Source organism: Saccostrea echinata, unplaced genomic scaffold, assembly GCF_033153115.1.
Source record: "Saccostrea echinata isolate AGI-Se365-2 ecotype Australia unplaced genomic scaffold, CSIRO_AGI_Sech_v1 ptg000042l, whole genome shotgun sequence".
Lineage (NCBI taxonomy): Eukaryota > Metazoa > Mollusca > Bivalvia > Ostreida > Ostreidae > Saccostrea > Saccostrea echinata.
In genome coordinates this window covers 1,466,746-1,488,432 of record NW_026889791.1, presented here as the reverse complement: position 1 = coordinate 1,488,432, position 21,687 = coordinate 1,466,746, and the positions used below count along the sequence as shown (strand labels likewise).

General features: G+C 33.2%; 1 protein-coding gene across 2 annotated transcripts; it reads right to left on the bottom strand.

The window, feature by feature from the left end:
• Window positions 1-2,121: 2,121 nt before the first annotated feature.
• Window positions 2,122-6,598, bottom strand: LOC133201154 (zinc finger protein 239-like). Of its 2 annotated transcripts, none has more exons than XM_061336938.1 (2): window positions 6,570-6,598; window positions 2,122-3,160 (listed from the first exon to the last, which is right to left on the bottom strand). In XM_061336938.1, exon 2 carries the CDS (start codon window positions 3,158-3,160, stop codon window positions 2,402-2,404), a length of 759 nt encoding a protein of 252 aa, XP_061192922.1. In that variant the 5' UTR covers window positions 6,570-6,598; the 3' UTR covers window positions 2,122-2,401. The 2 variants fall into 2 exon arrangements, with proteins under 2 accessions (XP_061192922.1, XP_061192921.1); XM_061336937.1 differs by having other exon boundaries at window positions 6,230-6,586.
• Window positions 6,599-21,687: the final 15,089 nt, after the last annotated feature.

The following is a 21,687-nucleotide window of genomic DNA, read 5'->3' as shown; positions in this document are numbered from 1 at the left end:
TTAATGATAATATGGATGAAAATTATGAGTAAAATATGTTAATTTTCTCATCAGATCAAAATTCATGAATTTATTTTAAAAAAAATTAACAATGGGTACTCCCAAACATTGGGTATAAAAGGTATGCAATTCGTGAGATTTTTTGGCTATAGTGTTGAATAAAAAACGAGAACTTGATATAACTGGTAAAATTAGTTTTGAAAATGCTACAGATATTATCAGAATTTCGGAGCATATAACAAAATCTGATGTTAATCAGGTTTATTAAACATTAGGGATGAAACTAAGCTAATGAATTTTAAATGTCGTTGCATAATGAAATAATTGTAACTTTGTAAAATGATGGTTTTAATTTGTGGCAAGACTGCTTTCACGGCTTTGCTGGTAAAAAAAAAATGCAAGCAGAGTTTTTGTTCTTGTATAATTATTTTTATATATACATGTAACTTTTTATTGTATTACAGGGTTAAAATGATATGTGATGCATTTTGATAATGCTTCATCAAGACCACAATAAAAATTGCTAAGAAGACGGGATTTTGTTTATTTCCACCAGATTTTAGGTTTTCTTTTTCAAAAGGGTTGCAATCGCACCCAACACACCTGGTTTTGACAGACTTAGATCAAAGGAAAAATATAAACGAATAAAACTTCAATAAATAAATACTTGTAGTAGTAATTGCAAGAGAGAGAGAGAGAGAGAGAGAGAGAGAGAGAGAGATATTACTGCTCTCCGAGGACTTTGTCTTTATTATGCTACATGTACAAGTAATTTTCTGAATAATACTTATTAATACGAAGAAGTTTTGGTGGTGTCCTGGTGCCGGGAATTAAGGAACGAAGGAAGGGAGAGGGACATAATATATCATTCCATCACATCTAGAAATTCATCTTCCAAAAACGCCTTAATTGTGTTTGGTTGCTAGTTCGCTATACATTTCTTCCAAAATATTTCACTCACGTAGATAGAGCACCGAATTCCGAGGGGAAGCTGTGCGCAATTTAGACGTATTTTGGGATATTGCAAAGTACCATTTTGAGCAGTTTTGGCCTTTCAGCAGTTAAGTTTCGTGCTAGCATATTCTGCGACACCGAGTCTATGCACTATAAAAATCCCCCCCCCCCCCCTAGCATTTTACCCCGGTAACCTATATTGTAGACCCACCGGAAATTTGGCTATGTAGTAAATTTATCTTCCCCTAGGGAAAGTCGAACATACAGTAGGACCCCCCCCCCCAACCTTTATAGTCATATATGTATCTTTCATGTCATTTTCTTTTCAATATATCCTATGATAGGAGTTAATATTTTATATTGTTTAATAATTTTTAATTCTGTTTATTTTTAATCCAGGTTTCAAAGCATCATAACAACTAGAGCAAGACTCGTTGCAAGACAAAGAGTAGGTCTTAAGCGGGGCTGCGTCATGTAGAAAACATTGAATTTGCCAAAATAAGCTTGGGTCAAAGTCTTTACACAGCCTCAACTTATAAGTGTCAAATATGAATTAATGTTTTTCCGTTACAAGATATGGAAAGAACAGGAATTGTATTTTTGTGGAAGTTAAATTTGTACTCTGCAAAGTAACCTTGGGTCAAGGTCAGACCAAAATCCAGAGTGCATGTACATTCGGAAAGGTCTTGAAAAAAGTAATACATATGGTAAAATATAAAAGATAATCTTCTCTTGTACAAAAGTTATCACGATGTTAAAATTGTTGAAAATTAGGTCAGACTTCAAGGTCAAGGTAATGGGGTTAAAATGCACAGTATACATGTATATAATTATGGAAGATTTTTTTTATTGTGATTTAATGTTCCTTTACTGTTTTCCCCAAATTTGTTCACACAATTTTTCTTAGTCTATTGATTCAATTTCAATCACATTTTCGTTAGTAAATGATCGATATCTAATACATGTATTCTGAGATAAGAAACACTTGGTATTAAAACATGTTTTGATTCCTGTTTGAACTGACCCTTTGTATGCAGAAAAAGTCTAAGAACTTTTCACGACCTATACAAATGTGAAATTTTCTGGATAAATATCCATGTACATGTATATCACCTAGCTGTGCACAACTTCCATTACTTATACCTCCCAACACAAGTAACATAGATAGATAGAAACATGTATGGTAGGCTTTATTACTGACTTAATGCCTCTTTTTACTTGAAAGGTTTCACAAAATATAATATTTGAATTAAAAATATGTCAAAACAATATGTTTACATGTTTTTTCCACATCTGTGTGTCCTCAAAAGTTGCTTTTAACCTGTCTTTTACCAGAATATCACATTCTTAAGGATTAATTATTACTTGTATGCCTCCTCACGTGTCTATATTAAATACTCCTGATTGGTTGAATCAATGTGTTCCCACATACATCACATCTATAATGTTAATCACCTGTATGTTTCCTCATGTGTCTCTGCAAAGTTCCAGACTGGCTGAAACCTTTTCCACACACATAACATTTATAAGGTTTATCACCTGTATGGATCTGAATGTGTGTGTACAAGGTACTTGAGCGGTTGAATGCCTTTCCACATACATCACACTTGTAGGGTTTATCACCTGTATGTGTCCTCCTGTGCCTCTGTAAAGTACCTGATTGGTTGAACGAATTTCCACATATATCACATTTATATGGTCTATCCCCTGTATGTGTCCTCATGTGACTTTGTAAGTGTCCTGAATGGTTAAAAGCCTTTCCACATACATCACATTTATAAGGTTTTTCATCAGTATGTATCCTTATGTGTCTGTGTAAGGTTCCTGACTGGATAAATGCCTTCTCACATACATGACATTTATAAGGTTTATCCCCTGTATGGGTCCTCACATGAGACTGTAGTTTACTGAATTCAGAGAATGCCTTGTCACACACATCACATTCATAAGGTTTTTCACCTGTATGTATCCTAATGTGGACCTGTAAGTTACCTAATCGGCTGAATAACTTCCCACACACATCGCACTCAAATGGTACACCACCAGTATGTGTCTTCACGTGTTTATTTAAACCCGATTTTTCAATTATTTGAATACTGATGTCTCTTTCTAAATACTTTGTTTGATTGTCATTTGAATTAGTGTTGTTGAACTTTTCAGCATCACTTTCAGTGTGTGATCTGGATAAAAGGACTGCATTTTCCATCTGTAAATTGACAAAGAAATTGTTTTTAATGCTTTATCAAGGTACTTGACTGATGATATTTAGGAAAAATTACACACTATTCTTTGTCAGAAATCAGCAATATGTTTATTAGATTTATATCCATATGGAGAATGTTTATAATGATTGTCAGAGTACATTTTTGAAGATTTTAAATCTATAAAATTTGTGTAGATTTTTAAAAGAAATGAAACAAAGTTGTGAATTTGAACACTACATTCTTTTAATTAGGAAATCCAGGATTTTGTTAAATTTTGAGAATTAATTACTGATATCACTTTTTATCAAAATCTGGCAAGATATATATATATATATATATATATATATATATATATATATATATATATATATATATATATATATATATATATTTACATGAACAAGGGTTGTTAGAAAAGTTTGTGGCAATTTACGGAAAATTTATAGTGTGTACTTCGAAGAATCATGTATGTTTGATCAAATTATTATTATTTTATATTTTATTGATAAGTATACAAAAATTCAGATCCATTCACTAAACTTTTGAAAACATACAATGATTTTTACTTAGCGGTCATAGGATTCATGGAGCAAACCACTTGAAGTCTCGACATTAAGTGACATGACAACCTGATTCCAAACCTGTCAATCTTTTTCACACTTTTAAATATTCTTCAGATTTTCATATCTTTTTCCTTACTTAAAAAATGTACTTCTATAACTAGACGTTACTTTTTTTGTAAAATGTCTTTGTGGAGTATCTGATATAACTGAGATCCCAAAATCATGGATCACTGTCTATGCATTTTACAGCATTCAGTTACGGAAAATAATGAAGTAATGTAAAGGGGAAAAGCAGGGTACTAGTATCACAAGAGCCGATCTCCAAAAATATCAATCCTTCCATCCTTAAAAAGCTGCTATCATTTGAGCACTTTGGTCCATGACACGTAGAGGCAATCACCATCAGCATCTAAAAACATTTTAGTCTTTTTGGGACATTTTCCTATCTGTGCACGATTTTAAAAAAGTTCAGTGCTCCAATACATTCAATGACATTGAAAATCTTGACTTTGTTTTCATGCAGTGATTATCTCTTTTTAACAATTAAACAGTCATAACTTCTTCAATTTATTCAAAATTTCGCCTACCCAATGAAGTTTAATAACTATTGTAGCAACAGAAGAAATATATTGTAAATCTTTAATGCACTACAAGCTAGAGTGCAATTCATAATTTTACAAAAATGTCTATGTGATAAAAAAGTAAAAAATGTGACTTGATCCAAATGGCATACTTTTTTATCTCAAAGATACAGCTGTATATTTTTTAAAAATCATCAGAAAACAATAAATCTTTGTAAATTTATTGGAAATTATGTATATTTTTTATCTGCCGAGTTTTATTGAATAGAAGAATTTCACATTCCTAAGAGTTATCTCCCGTTGTTGGCGTAACACTCATTTTTATCACTATGTCCTTTGTAACTTACCTGTAAATATTTTTATCCTTCAAACGGAATCGGACAATTTTGACCCGTTCTTGAATTGCCTTAGTATGGGGCAACATAAAAAACACAATGAACATATTCAAACAGTTTTAAATTGCGAGATATTGCCCCAAAAAGATGGTAATGTTGTAGAGGGAAAACAGTGCATTACGCTGGTTGACCCCGCAAAGGGAAGTTACTTTTGTAAGTGTGCAATTCGTCTATTCATGCAAATAGCGTGCTCACAATACATTGTCAATTTGTCAGCGAACTTTTCTAACAACCTCGTATACATAAAATCAAATTGCTTTAGTGTGCGTTATCAGACCTGCCTACCCTTTTCATTGTGAGAGTGTAATTTCAATACTCAATTAGGTGGAATTTCAGAGGTGAAGGCGTAATCCTTTATGTTTCCCTAGTTTGGTGTTTTACAATGATACTATATTGTCCAAATAAACCTGAAATTGTACATCATTGAACAAAGCAAGCATGAATGTTTCTTTTTCAAATCGTTGATAGACAAAAAGTCCCTTTGTTGTAAAAACTGGTATCCTAAATGCAGTCATATCTAACTTATTTAACTTACATTCCTAATGAACGTTTGGAAAAATTTTTAGCAAATCTCATAATTCAGAGTTTCAATTTCATATGAATACAAATTCTACATTATTCCACTATTTCGTTTTTGTTTTTCTTACATTTCCTTGTCTCTATGTTGTTCTAAGCAATGTAAGAATAAACCAAATTGAAAATTAAACCGACTTTACTTATTGCATACATCATTCAAAAGTTTTTTTCCCTTAATTTTGGTATGTCAAAGGCATTATGCCTTTAAAAGGCATAACTACAAGGTATATTACGTAATGTTGTTTGTATCGTAAATAATCATATCGTGAAGAACCGAAACACTCTATTAATTAGTATTATTTACCTTCTCGTTTTCATTTAGGAAAGCCTTTACTTTAACTCCAAAGTTAGCCTTTCATTAAGTTGCTTAGGAAAAAATATTTAAAAGCGTAAAATTAGTTTTCATGGCGTAACAGCGTAATTTTGTGGTAAAAAGCGGAAAAATTACGCTGAAAGCGGAAGGGTTGGCAGGTCTGTGTTATTCATCCTTAAATATTTATATTCCAAGAATTTTTCCTTAAGATTCTTTGCAAATTAGAAAATGCTCATGTTTTCATGAACTACCATGAATGAGCAAGAATATCTCCATTATGACGTCATTATTCCATACTTGACATCAAAACTGCAAACTATCAATTTTTTGTCTACACAACATTTTACTTCTAATCAGTATCAATCCTTACCACATGCAAAATATATACTCAGATAATAATCATAGATGCTTGGTTTCAGGAGGGTGTATTTCGTATTATGTGTTTTTCTAGGTGTGTCTGAATACACTCATTAAATTTAAATAAAAATAAAAAATGGGTGAAATGATTTTTTTTTAAAAAAAACGTGCTAATTTCAGCGACGTTTTATTTATATTTCAATGAGTGTATTCAGACACACTTAGAACAATAGATACATTCACAAAATACACCCTCCTGAAACCCCAAGCGCCTGATTATACTAACCTCAGAAACATATGGCAAAATTTGTACTCACTCTAACCAGGTCACGTTAACAGTCCATCAGAAATTTTCTACATTCATTTTTCAATGGTTGTGTACTGTAACCTTTCTGTAATTTATTTTTTGTTAAAGGATTAATAGAGGTTGCACCCTAGGGTCCAAAAGTATGACCTCAAAACACAGCACCCAGGTACCAATTTCCTTGTATACGCAGAAACAATGAATACTTTCTCATAAACACACAATTTTCTACAATATTTGTTACACTGATATCTTATTTAAGGGAACGTGTTATTTTTTAAAGATCGGTGGCTTTTTTATACATAAATTATAGAAAAATTACCTAAACACATATGACACTGAGGACCTGTGCCTTGGTTTGTGTATATACTAAACCAGCGAAATGCCGATCCCGATCCCTTTAGTTAAAAAAGAATATAATCGAAGTACTGAAAATACTGAGTGGATGTAAAAAAAAATTAAAAGCAGTATGAAATATATTGTATTCACTGATGGTACATGACTTAATTTTATGAGAGTGTTTCTCAACTGCAAAATAAATATAAATACATGTATTTTGAAGGGAGGAGTGTGTGTGGGGTGGGGGGTCACAACACTTTCCAGAGATATCCAAGACTGAAATAGAGCAATCGGTAAAAATACCTACCTGAGTCAACAGCCTTGCTGCAAGAAAACAATTGTTGAATTTATTCCCCTTCCTCGTCTACATTCAAAATTTTGACTCTCTATCGTATTCCTTTTTTTTTTTTAAATTTTAATATAATTTCTTCTTTGAAACGGGTTAGGTCATTCATTTGAGTGTGTACTTGTATTTTTTTTTTAATGCCCTACTCACAAAAATGTAAGCTTTGCAACTGCTGCTGGGTTCTATGATAAGTACATTAACTTGTGAACTATAGCTAACAGCAATAGAAGGGAAACCGCAGCATCTGGGCTTGAATCATCATAGTAACAACCATAAATAAGAATAACGATCACTTGTGTTCCAGGTTCTATCGAACTCAGACCAAAACAAAGGAGGAGTGCCTTTTTGAAAGAATTTCAATAATATCATATTTTTTATAGGGATGTCAAAATATTTATTTTTCTTAGTCGATTATTCGTTTGCATTATTCAAACGATAGTCGAATGTTCGGAACATTTCCTGAAAATAAAATTTTATTTCAAACTTCACTGATACATGACGTATTTATAACTCAAAACCCTTTTTTCTTAAATCTATTTAAAAAGTAACATCAAAACATCAAGTAACATCAAAATTAATGCAACGTAACGCATGATTATATGAAATAAATTGGGAAACCCAATTCTCTAAAATGTACGATTTCCCCGTCAATCGAATTCATAATACCGTCTTTACATGTAGTCATTTTTTATTTTAGTGAGTATTGCCGATATTTTTTAAAATTTAAAATTTATTAGATTGCTCTGGCTATGAAAATGTCCTTAACAGATTAAATTGTAAGCTGTTTTAATATTAACATGACACAGCTATGTTTTTTTCTTTTCATTTGAGCAATCTTATAACAACAAAAGATAATTGGTAAATGGTATAAGGTCATGTCCAATTAATAATTTTACCAACAAACCTCAGTATATTGGTGGGTAATTTATTACAAAAACGACAAAGGCAGTTACTGACAATAAATTCTTGCAGTATAGTGAAGCACTTATAATTACTGTACTTTCTATACAGACATGGAAAAATCAACCGTTTTCGTTGAGGAAAATTATCTTATCGACTGTCTCTGAGGGAAGACGGTTTCTCAATTTTGTGACGAGAATTCCATCACTCTTTTATTGCATTTACTTAATTTTAATAATATTCGAATGTCGTTTCATTATTCGATCGTCGGTCCATTCGACTGATAGTCGAATAGTCGACTATTCGTTGACGTAGCTACTCCCAAACAATTTGAACAATTCATTCAGGCAGCAAGTGTTTCCACCAATAAAATAAAAGATATGCTCCATATAAGCTATAAACCATACATATTCCTAGCAAGATTTTTGAAATGTTTTGATAATAAAAACAGTAGAGTCATGAATATGCTTTCCATGTTACTCAATGCATTGTTTTGAGTATCACTTTTTTAAAACACCAATGAACTTTCCATAATGGTACTTCATTTGTTTTCAGAATTGATTTCATCCAGAAGAACTGTTTGAACTGTGGACTATTTTTTGCACCTGCTCAGAAATTCCTTCACAGCCTGCCTTTATATTTGAAAAGCTGTTTTTTTAATTAAATAAATTTTCTACATAAATAATACTTTGAATTTTTAACAGTACAATGGTGTGAAAGTTTGAAGGCTGTTAAGATTTGAATATCTTTACTTGAATATATTCTGACAGGCGCGTAGCTGCCTATACGCAGATGTGTACACATCGTTTTTAAATTAAAAAAAAAATGGGAGGGGGAGGGAAGGGAGAGATTTGTGAGAATAGAAAAAATGTCAATACCATCCAGCAAATAATTGTGTTTCAAATTATTTTATCTCATACTGTTTCGATTCAAATTCAAATTTTATATTACCATGTCTTTATAAAAAAAATTGTAATGTTTTATTAAATCATTGCCACAACCAAATAAAACATTTATTAATTTGTAATTCTTCTACAACACATTGATAATTTTTTTTAAAGATCTTTGAGAAAATATCAATCGTTGAATGCTGTGATCCACTAGAATATGATTTGAAATATAACATTATTTTTGTTAATAATTGAAATTGATTATATTTGTTGCTGAAAGTTAAAAAAGAGTAGATGATCCCAATATATCATTTTAAAAAATATTCAGCCTCTACATGTACAATAAATTTGCACGGAAGTATTTAACTGTGTTAAAAGCAATATTAAGTACATGTACTATGTCTTGTATTTTCTAAAGAAAATCGAAATGGCAGGATTTTGGATGAAATATTTGGTAAAACCCTTAAGCTTCCAGGGACTTCGCCCATGGGTCCTCATCAGGGCTTCGCCCTGGACCAACTGGGGGTCTCAAAGCGGACCCCAGCCGTTCTCTGCGTACATTTCACTTCCATTTTGGCTACGCGCCTATCTGTGTTTTTGGGTACCAACAAGATCTAAATTTCAGCATGTATATTGTGTTCACCTGTTCTTTTACAGAGTATATGTTCTTGATTACAAAGTTTTACAATGATTATCTTGTTCGCGCATGGATTGATAATAACTCAAAAAAATGAGATTAAAGCCCCCCCCCCCGGGTCCCCTCCCCCATTGTGATTTGTGCTACAATACCGAAATGAGTAAAACCTGATGTTAACACTGTTTAATAATTTGTTTTTTTACGTGCAAGTAAGGTATATGGTATCAAAGGAGCCAGAGGCAAACTGGTGGGGGGGGGGGGGGGGGGTATATCTGTAGAAAGGAAAACAGGTTCTTAAAACTTTTAACGTAGTCTAGAATCCCTAAACAGTTGAAGGTTTGATAACTAAAATAATCACATATGTAAAAAAAAAGTTCTGTCGGAGATATTTTTTCAATGTGTCTGCTGGGGGAGAATAAATATTTTATCATTGATAGTGGCTGTCTATTTTTTATTACAAATGATTGAATCTTCTTTCAATATTTTTTCACCATGGGTATTTTCCAATTGATTTACATGATAGATGTTGCGGCAAATTTTAGGCCTATTGTTGACGAACGGAGGAAATGCGGTAGGTGTCAAATACGTCTTGTGTAGGGTATAAAAGAACGAAGATATACAAAATAAAGTAAAGTCAAGATTTTTTTTTTAGGTATACCGCTTTGATTTAATGAAATAATGCCCAGCACAGTCCGTAAGTATTATTTGTTCAAAATTTGCGAGGTACACACACTCTATTAAGTACCACTGAGTTATCTCCCATGCTGGGTCAATGATGCATTTGAAAACTATATTTAGAATGCATATGTTAAGATTTCAATTTTTAATCAAGAAGTGCAAGGGCAAGGCGACAATCCAAGAGGTAGGTTTTTATTTTCAATTCTTTACTTTACTGTATAGTTTTTAAAAAGTGATGCTCATTTCTTTGTAATTCATTAGGCAATTTAAAATTTCCGATTAAATGATGAAAAATACCCTATTTTTGAATACTGGTGTCTGTTTTCAATAAATAACTTAAATATCTCAGAAATCTGACTGAATGAGCATCAGTTTTACGATAGAATAGATACTAAGGGACACAATGAAACATTGTGCAGTTCAAAAATATTTTGCCTTGCCCTTGCACTTTTTGGTTAAATTTGACATTTCAAATGAAATCTTAAATCGGAGCTCACGTGACTGTAGAGGGTCACATGATGACAAAAAATACCGATGTTAATAGCGATGGACAAACTCTTCATAAAGCCATTAAGATATTTCAGATAGAGTTTCATGCTAAAAAATAAAGTGCCCCGCCACAGCATGATACGCCCGTCAAATATTGTTCAATTATCAAAAACAGTTTAGAGTGCAAGAAAATCATGTCAACCTTGATACCGGTACAAGGATTTCCATGATTTTTCCATTCCTTATAATATTTGTTTATACATCTCCTGTGGTGTACGCATTGCTTTTCACAACTAATACATTATAGATCCTCAACTGGTTGTGTTAGACCTTGACAAATGCCCATCTGCAGCCACCCCCTCCCCCTCCACACACACACACATCTTTCATATTTGTGAGACATGATGCTCTAGTTGATATTTTCAAAAAATATAAAAATATCATATTAAGCAATATCAATTTAGTCTTAACAACTTAATCTACACCAAATTAATTTTGAAAATAAAAAGGCTGGCCATCAAATGACATATGCTATGAACTGACCAGTAGTTCTTCTGTCTAATTCCCAAAGGATACAGAAATGAGCTGCTTGATCAAAGATGCTTTAACAGAAATGATTGAGACAGCTAGCCTTTCTACATTGAACTCATTAATTAATCTTTAACTGGATGCTTGTCCACTCATTACTCCCAAGGGATGAATGGATCTGCACTATCTGCTTTGTAGTGCAATAAAATTGCATATTTATGTCATCCTGAAGTTAAATTTGAAAACAAATATTTTTTAAAAATTTGTTACAAAGATTTCTAAAAAGAAAAAAAAAACTTGTGTCATCTTGAAGCAGCATTATTAATAAGGTTCCTGCATGACTCTTAGATTTATAGTTGCTATCTATCATAATTAAAACATTTTTTTTAAATACTTGATTTTTTTAGATTTAATATCAGACTAGCTGGTTTTAAGCTACAATCATATGGACAATGGGCATGCTGATTTCAATATTAACCCCCCCCCTATAATTAGCTTTAATTAATTAGTTTATTATAAAATATCAACAAATTTTATTATTATGCAATATCAAATTATCAAATTAGTTTTAATTACTTTTCACCAAATTCATTTTAAAAGTTAGGCTAGCCTGTGAACAAGAACTACATGTATTTAATCCAACATTTGCCCAGTCCCAAGAGACATAGATAACATGTACAACTGCTTGATCAGAGATGCTCTACCAGTCAGCTCCTCACACTAAACTCATTAATTCCTCTCTAATTTGACATGCAATTTTCTGTTATCAAAATTCTACTTGACCAGTGCTTGATAATTAAACCCATGGGAGAGGTGGAATTTCTCTTATAACATTACATTTGTTATAGATTGCTGTAAAGTATATAATGAAAAAAATAAGTATTTTCTTGATTTAACATTTTTTTAATATGGATACTGCAACACTCTTACATTTTTTGGGATTGTGTAATTTAATAGTAAAAAGACATTTTTTAAAATTTCACTTAAATTAAAGGTCAAAGTGACCTTGAAATAGGTCACGACACACCTTCTACTTAAGATGCATAAATTGGCCAAGTTTGTTGATTCTAAGTCTAATAGTTTTCTAGTTATGAGCCGGACAGGATTTTTCCATATTTGGCCATAACATCTTAATTAAAGGTCAGAGCGACCTACTTTTAATGCGCGACACACCTTCTACCAAAGATGCATCAGCTGACTAAGTTTGATAACTCTAGGCCTAATAGTATTAAAGTTATAAGCCGGACACGAAAAAGCTAACAGACGGACGGACGGACGGACGGACATGAACGCTATAACATTAATACGTCCCGTCTTAAGACGGACGTATAATAAGACGGTTGAACTTTAAGTGTCTCGTTTTTGGTCCCTTTTTTTTAAATAAAAAATGTTGCCTTAACTGTACTGCGTGAGTAATAATGGCGAAGAAAGGCACAACCTTACAAGTGAGGAATCTTAAGAGAAATACTTCCATCTGTTAAGAAGTCAGAGGCTTATATACGGACCCAAGGATAAGACGCAAGCAGAGACAAATATGGTACACAAACAAAAATCTTCTCCTTTTTTGAGGTGTATTCAGCCTTTAAGAACCGTAGCAAGAAGTTATTTAAAAGGTCATATGTGAACCATCTTCTATCCTTCCGTTTTCGCCAGATTGGAAGTGATAACAGAATTAGGATGACTACATGAACAATATTTTATGGTTTTAACAGACAGGGCTTGTAACAATATCGTCTTTATTTGTAGGGCTCTTTATTTATATAACTGTAATTTTCAATAATTTGGTTTTATATATAATATAACTCTACGTCTAAAAATCCAACTTATATCACAATTCACTTTCAAAGGATGAAACTCTTCGAAGTCGCATTTCAGTGTTTCATACTTTTAACATTCAAGTCAACCAAGGTGAGTTCGATCTACTTTACCATACTGGATTCCAAAACTTGATAAAATCCTTACAAAGATATATCGCCAGGTCAAGCAAATTCTCTACCAAGCCCCTATCTTTACTCCTTACAAACAATTTAACTGCTTTAAAGGAGACACGTCAGGCGTATTGCACTAGGGCATAGTGGTGAAAATCAGATGTGAATTTTCAAAATATCCAAAGAACTTTTAGAAATAAAAAAAATTCTATATCAACAAATTCAAATATACGACTTTTCTACAACTTAATACTACTATTGCTCAGGACAATTTAAAACTAAGATTTTTTCATTTCAAAGACAACTGTACATGTTTTTTTAAAATAAAAATGGAACTCTGAAATTTTCGTATCCTGTCATTGGTCATCAACAATTTTACTTTGTTAAAAATCACTCTGATTTTATAAAAAAGTATTCTGGAGTTAATATTGAAAGGATGTTTGAGTTTTTCATTGACAAAATGTATGTATGTATGAAGTCTTCGGAGACCACGTCTTCCAACAGACTGTTGGAATTACGATAGCTACTATAACTTATTGTGCTCTTTCATTAGCCGACTTGCTTTTGAATTCCTACAAAGCAGAATTCATTTCAAAAATTCTACATGTAAAGAGGAAACCACTTTTACTGACTATAGTCAATAAGGGCCAACTACTGTCCTTTCTGACATATTTCATTTTGTCAAATTGCAGATTTTATTTGACAAAATGAAATATGTCAGAAAGGACACTACACATGTAACAACTAAATTGATTTCAGCTTTACAATCGTGATCTTCCTTATTTATGTAGTAATATTCCGCTTTCTCCTGCATATGGTGTTTACCTCTTTCAACTTATTAGATACTCAAGAGCATGCTCTGAGTACAATCAATTTTTATACCGAGGAAAGCTTTCTGACAGATAAGTTTATGTAACAGGGATTCAAAAACCTTGTTTGAAGTCAACATTTCGTAAATTCTATGGTTGTTATTGTGACCTTGTTAACAAACATAACCTATCATTCGGTCGTATTTTGTTGGACGTGTTTCATACCAATTGTAAGGCCTTTGTTTTTATACTTAACCCTCTTACTGCCAGAGGGGTCATATATGAGCTCTACCCACTGGCTGCCACAGGGGTTATATATGTCCCATCAAAAATATTTTATATTAAGTTTTTAACTATTCAAGATTTAAGTTCATTAATTATGTATTTATTCTTAAGCATTCATTTGTTTCAACTGATAAAAATTGTATCTTGTCCGTGGGCATATATTTTGAAGTAGGCTACAACTGTGATACATTGACGACGTCAAACTCACATTGATGACGTCAAAAACGTCACAATAGGTACAGGCTATTCAAGACCCTTTGCATAGGACTGAGCAAATTATTAACATGATAAATGAAACAACCAGTGACCTTTTTATTTAAACTGTATATTCACGTTGAGATCTATACAAAATAAAATAAAACGAATGACAAAGAATTACGATTATGACTTAATAGATATCATAGAATATTTAAAGAGAAGGCTTGAAATCTTTGTTAGCAATAAAAAATGCAAAGTATGATCAGTAAACTAGCATTGTCTTATTTTTTTCCATAGAAACACAAATAAAATTTAGGATGCTTCCCTGTTATTAAGGGGCTGACCATTTGATCCGGGATGGGGCCAGAATTTGGAATGAAACACTTTTGCATGTGATTAATAATCTCTTCCCCACTGGGAATTATGGGAAGTTTTCTAGGTGAAAAAAGAAAATAAGAAATAAATTTAAAAAACTGTCCCTTAGAAATAAATATTCTGTCCTGCAAGGGTATTGAAATAAATAAGCTGACTCAAGAAAATCACCACCATGCCCCAATCCCCTGGGAATGTTAGTTTTTAGTTTTCAAAAGTTAGTTTAATAAATATAATGAATAATATAACATGTTTCATGCCCGACTGAAATGTTGAATTAAGTCTAGGATTGCTTAATGATCTTGAGGCCAGAATATATACAGGGGAATTAGATTAAGAATATATTTACCTGATTGGAAATAAGTCAGAAAAGTCAGAAAACGTTTATATCTATTTTGTAAAAAAAAAAAAAAAAAAAAAAAAACTACTCTAAATCCTTGCGTTGGAAGCAAAAAATCAAGGAAAAAAAGGAATGGGAATATTAGACAATTATATCAGGAGTACTACAAGTGGATCATAGGACCTATGGACATCATTTAAAAAAAAAAAAAAAGAAGAAGGCAAACAGTTTATGTTTTGAAATAGTGCATCTTTAATAAATTATTGATTATCATGAAGAAAAAAAATACTTTTTCGCCCGCACCAACCTTATATATGGTTACATATTGATGAATCCGTTTCTGTGGAACACTTCTGATTTCTTTAGCTCCAATATATTTATGAGTAACAGAAAGCGTTCGTACTATGTGCATGCATACCTCTGTAAATTTCTTTAGTAGTAATTGTACAAAATAAAGAAAATGTTCGCGGGATAAATATTTCCAGGTTTTTATAAATTACAGTGGATTAGCTACTATACATGTATGTAAGCGCGCACGTCAAAGCATGTACATGAACACCACCTCCCCTTTAAAAAGGAAAAAAAAAAAAGAAATTAAAAAAAAACCCAAAATCTTTTGAAGAGAGTATGTATTTTAAATTTGTTTCAGTATTCAAAGATAGATTCAAGATTTTGCATTATCCACACACTGCACATTCCGAGGGGACACAATCTTACAATCCTAAATGTTGTCAATTTCTGTTCAGCCCCCTCCCCCTACCCGCTGGAGGTTGGGGGTGTTAATGCTGCTCCAGACACCTTTGCTTGAGTCAGAAAAGCATCCACATTATCTTTACCCAGCTATGCCACTGAAACAAGCATTCTTAGAGTATTGCATTAGCAATACTAGTCCCTACCCGCATGTGTAATCTGGTTCCCGTTAAAATTGAAAATGCCATAATTCCGTCAAAAATTATTGAAGCGGAATGAAATGCAAACCTGATCTACAACTAATGAAGGTAAAGTTACATACCAAAAATCAGCTCGATATCTGCAAGCGTTTAGAAAAAAATTGCGGAAAACAATTAGAAATTTAAGAGTCAAAAATCATTGAAGAGGAACGAAATGCAAATCTGATCTGTAACTCATTAAGATACACTCACATACCAAAAATCAGCTCAATATCTGTAAGCGTTTAGGAGAAAAGTGCGGAAAACAAAGTGGGAAAGACTGACAAACAGACTGAGGGACAGACAGATGGACAGACAGCTAGACAGACGGACGGACAGACTCAGAGGAAACCTATAGTCCCCTCCGGTTTCACCGGTAGAGGACTAATAGAACACTGTCATGTTGTAAATGTTGAATTCACCGAGTGGCAGTAAATACCCAAAAAAAAAAAAAAAAAAAAAAAAAAAAAAAAAAAAATACAACTTGACAACTACCACCCTGTAAATTCATGACATGACAACACTTGTACAGGTTAAAGGCATTTTTGAGGCGAAGTCATATCATTTTTTTACACTTCATGATAGTAAATTAAATTATAAAGATTAAAATTTTTAGCTACCCAAGTTCCACTTGTTAAAATTCGGTTGGAAGAGTTTCAAATTAGCTTTTTCTCTTAATAAAAACGGCTTTCATTAATTGGATTTGTTCTGCTACAGTTTTCTCTGAAACAGATCGTTTTACCATTAAAAAGAACAACCCCCCCCCCCCCCAAAAAAAAAAATCTGGATGAGGCTGGAAATTTCAACTTTTTTAATGCAATAATGTCGGAGAGTACGAACATTCACCAAAAGTAGGAAGGTCGACATTGGCCTTTCATTTAGGATTAATACAATACTAAATTGACAGCTAAAGAGTGTTGGGGGGGGGGGGGCTCCTTCTTGCGCCTCGTCTGAAAATCATTGTTCATTTTCGATCCTTCACTTTGACAATTATTTGTTCTGCACTACAAAGGTATACATATACGTAATGCATACTTATATATTACAGGTAGGTCTTACCAATAAGTAACTACTAGTATAAGAGAAAATGAAATATTATTGGAATAACTTGCGTTTCTTCTTTATATTGAAAATGATACATTATTTACTTTTACAATAATTTTGAAATTTCAAAGCAATATAGATCTAACAAACGATTAATTTGAGGAAATGTTGTGTACAGCAAATACGCGTAAGCTGCGTGTTTCTTTAATTCCATTTGTTTCCGTAATTATTTATACATTAATTTATTCTTTAGAGGTGCTTTTGGATTTCGATTTACCCTGCTTAAAATATGCTAGCAATTTTGAACAGAATAATTATATTAGCAAAATTTTACAATCATGTAGATTTAAAATTAAGCCCATCGTAAACCACTTGCCTAAATAGATCTATTTTCATATCATAGCATCAGAGTACAGTATATGAATCTTAAATCCTAAAATTTTTGGTTGAATTTTTTATTTATTTATTGCCGAGCATTTCAGTTTAAAATCTATACAAAGCAATTTCATTTTGTTTGTTTGTTTTTTTTTTTTTTGGGGGGGGGGGCACAACCAAATATTTTCATGGGAGGACTTTCAAATAGAAACTCCTCGTCAAGCTAAAAGTTATCATGCAGACGTTATTCATTTTTTCATTGAGCCCAAGCATAAAGTAGAGTGTATACTTACTATGTTTTACACAGTTTAATACATATATCGGCAAAAATTATGGGGGGGGGATACGGTCCCCTTATGCCTCCCCTTCCGGTTCCTACGGCCATAAAATAGATAAACTCCATATGCACCTTTACATGAAACAATTTTCCCAATAACTGAATGTTCCGAAAATAAAAAGTTCTTATTAGCCTCTGGCAGGACGTTCACCTGCAAGTCCAGGGTGGTCAACGGCACCAAATCTGTAATAGGAAAGGAGAAAACGTATGGCTGGACCGGGAATCGAACCAGGTACCCCTGCATCACTAGTCAGGTGCTCTACCGACTGAGCTACCCAGGCCGATATCCACTGCCCAAACCATTACACAAATATTGTTAACAAGCGTGTGTGTGTCGTTTGCTAACCCCCCCCCCCCCCGGTTTCGACTAAACCTATAAATCTTCTTCTGTTATAAGCAATTTAATTTTTTTTAAATATCTTGTCACGTGTTAACGTTTTCTTGATTTTCTTTACTTGAAATCGTAAAAAAAATGTGGTTATCTTAAATTCCTCTCTCAGCAAAAATGTGAATGTATATAACTTATATTTTCTCGTTTTGGGGGTTTTCGATCCCTGGTTATTAATTTAACCATTTTAAAAAAGTAATGGTAATAAACCTAATTCTTATATTTTTTGCATCCCAGACCGTATAGATTGTAAAGAAAACATGCATTTATATTGTCTAAAAACCTCTTTTCTAGGCGATGACTGGGGCTTATTTAGATAACATTTTCCTAGCAAAACGTTTCCATAAAATATTGTTGAATTTATAATTAAAATACATTGTTCTTTTTATTTTTACTACTGATTCTCTCCTCTGAATAAGACATTTATAAGTAGTATTTTAAACAGCGTAAAAGTAAAAAAAAAAAGTCTGTTCTGTTACATTATGAAATTTTTTACCTTTGCCAAATTACGCGGATTTTTTATGACTGTGACGTAATACTAACAAGGTAGCTGACGTCATTAACACAGAATATTGAATTGTCCCTGTGTTCGTTATTTAGCAATTTGTAAAATCATTACAATCAAAAATTATCTTTAGGCTATTGCTTATCATTAAAAGAATAATCAATGCATTTTGCTACTTGTAAGCAAAAGTTCTGGCGTATCAACTGCACAAATTTGACACAGTTCTGGCAGTAAGAGGGTTAAAATGATAATGGAATGTTTCGACTACCTGATCAATATATAAGGTTCACGGCTGGTGTGACAGGTCAACAGGGGACGCTTTCTCCCCCTAGGCACCCGATCTCACCTCTGGAATTTCGGAAGGTCCGAGTTTTATGCCTTGTTCACAGATTTATATTGTTTGCAGATTTTCTGAGATCGATCACTGTTCGTTATCTTCACCTTTTTCAAACATTATTTATGCAACTGGTCTAAGTAAGGATTTAAGTTACTAGGAAAAGAGACCTGCTCTCAAATGTAGGTCAGATCCAGCATCTGAAGCAGTTCTGGTCGTGTGCAATCTAGATGCATCATTCATGGAACAATGGTCCAGATAAGGCTTATGGTTACATGGTAATAGACCTGTTTCAAAAAGTAGATCAGATTCAACATCTGAAATGTGCATCCCTAGATGCAACATCTATTAAAGTTTGGTCCAGGTATAGGGCTTTTAGTTAATTTGGAATGAACCTCTACCAAAACGTACGTCAGATCCAGCATATGAGGTAAGTCTGGGTCCAGAGTGGGCATCATTCATGGAACTTTTGCTTCAGGTAGGGTTTGTTGTTCCTTAACCCTCTTACTGCCAGAACTGTGTCAAAATTGTGCAGTTGATACGCCAGAACTTTTTCTTACAAGATTGATTGATTGATTGTATATTGTTTTACGTCCCATTCGAGAATTTTTCACTCATATAGAGACGTCACCATATACCGGTGAAGGGCTTCAAATTTTGACCTTTACTCGGCACTCAGGGCCATTGAGCAGTGAGGGATCTTTATCGTGCCAACGCCTGCCGTGACACGGGGCCTCGGTTTTTAAGGTCTCATCCGAAGGACCCGCAACTTTCACTTCAAAGTGCCGAGCGCATGGCGAAGGAACAGTTGCTACCTATTTTTTATCGACTTAGGTCTGTCGCGGCCGAGATTCGAACTCACGACCTCCCGATCACGGAGCGAGCGCTCTACCGACTGAGCTACCGTGAACGGTTTTTCTTACAAGAAAAAGAGTGCATTGAATATTTCTTTTCTAACTGTAAGCAACATCCTAAAGATAAATTCTTTATTGTAATAATTTTATAAATATAAAATACTAAATAAAACACAAGGACATTTCAATTTCTGACTGAATGACGTCAGCTCCTTTGCTAATATTACGTCACAGTCGTAAGAAAAAGTCCGCGTAATTTGTCAAAGTAATAAAAATCATAATGTAAAAGACTATTTATAAAAAGAACATTTTAAACGCAATAATGAGCTGATTTTTTTTCTTCCTGCTGTTTAAATTACAACTTATAAATCTCTCATTTAGAAGAGAGAATACCATAATTAAAAAGTATTCTAGTTATAAATTCAACTTGTATTTTATGTAAAACGCTTCTTCCTTCTGCTATAAAAATAGGAAAACGTAATCTAAATAAACCCCACACTTTTCGCCTAGAATTTTTTTCGGACAAAATAAATAAGACTGTTCTGTATGTCTATTCGATCCGCTGGGATACAAAAAAACAACAAAACAAACAAACAAACAAACCTGCGTTACCAGTATTTTTAAAATGTTTAGGCCTATTATACAAAATTTACTAGAGATCGAAGCTCGTTAAATTATATACAATGTATAATCTCATTTTTGCCGAGAGACAAATTCAAACAAAGCATATTTTATCTGGGAATTTCAAGTGCAGAAAAAAAGAGAAATTTTCATAAATTTGACACATTTCACACATAATTTCAAATAATTTAATTTTGTTTGTATTCTAGCCTCTGATTGATTAATATCCAAAAAGGAACACAAATTATTTCTGTATAACCTGGTTTGGTATGGGGACCCCCCCCCCCCCCCTTGACAACCAGCTGAATCATCTGTATCCATACAATCCTCTCATTTCCAGTCCTCGGGATTCATGGAAAATTCCAGATTTAATAAATGTACCTTTAACTTAACAATAATTCGATCTTACCACATGTAAACAAACAACAAGGTTGCCGCTAGGCCTATGCATCAGTTTTTACCTCCCCTCGCTTCCCATCACTTCCGTTACTACGGTTGTATTATTGAGCGGCAAATTTGAACTAATAAAAAGCAACGAAATTTTACACCCTTAGTTATTTAATGATTTTAAAATTAAATTATAAGGAATGACTCTAATTCTTGGCCAAATTATTCGAGTATAACCTGGTTTGGGTCAGTTTACGCCGTTTTATCTATAAAGCGTAAACTGACCCAAACCAGGTTATACTCGAATAATTTGGCCAAGAATTAGAATCATTCCTAAAATAAGATGCTTCTTACAGAAGTAGATCTAGCCGAATATCACGGGGGAGGGAGGGGGAGGGGCTATAAGCAAACGATGTGCACATGTATTACAAATATTTGGAGGGGTGGGGATTGGGGTTGGTGAAATTAATAAATATAATCATATGTAACATAAATTATTTTTGAAACATTCAGCCATTGAGAAAATTGTTTGATGTAAAGGTGTGCATGTGAAGTTGGTCTACGTCATAGCCATAGAAAACGGGGGGTTGGGGGGTTGGGGGCCGAAACGCACCCCTAACTTACCGATATATAGTAGACTGTAGGAAACATTGCTAGTACATTATAGAAACATTAGTAAATTATAGTTACTTTAGCTTGTCCCCCCTCCAATATTAACATGAATAGCGCCTGCATACTTTTTTTAGCTTGTCAAAGAATTTCTGTTTGATAGTCAAAGCAGAGGATCGAAAAAGGGAGAAATCATTTCAAATCCCAAGCCCCCCCCCCCCCCCCCCAATCCCAGACACTTCTTAGACGGTAAATTTAGTATTGAATTTGAAACAATCTTGAATGAAAGGACAATCGGCTTTCCTACATTTGGTGTAG

Coding starts and splice junctions, on each gene's coding strand:
- LOC133201154 (XM_061336938.1), bottom strand. CDS start 3,160: ATGGAAAATGCAGTCCTTTTATCCAGATCACACACTGAAAGTGATGCT.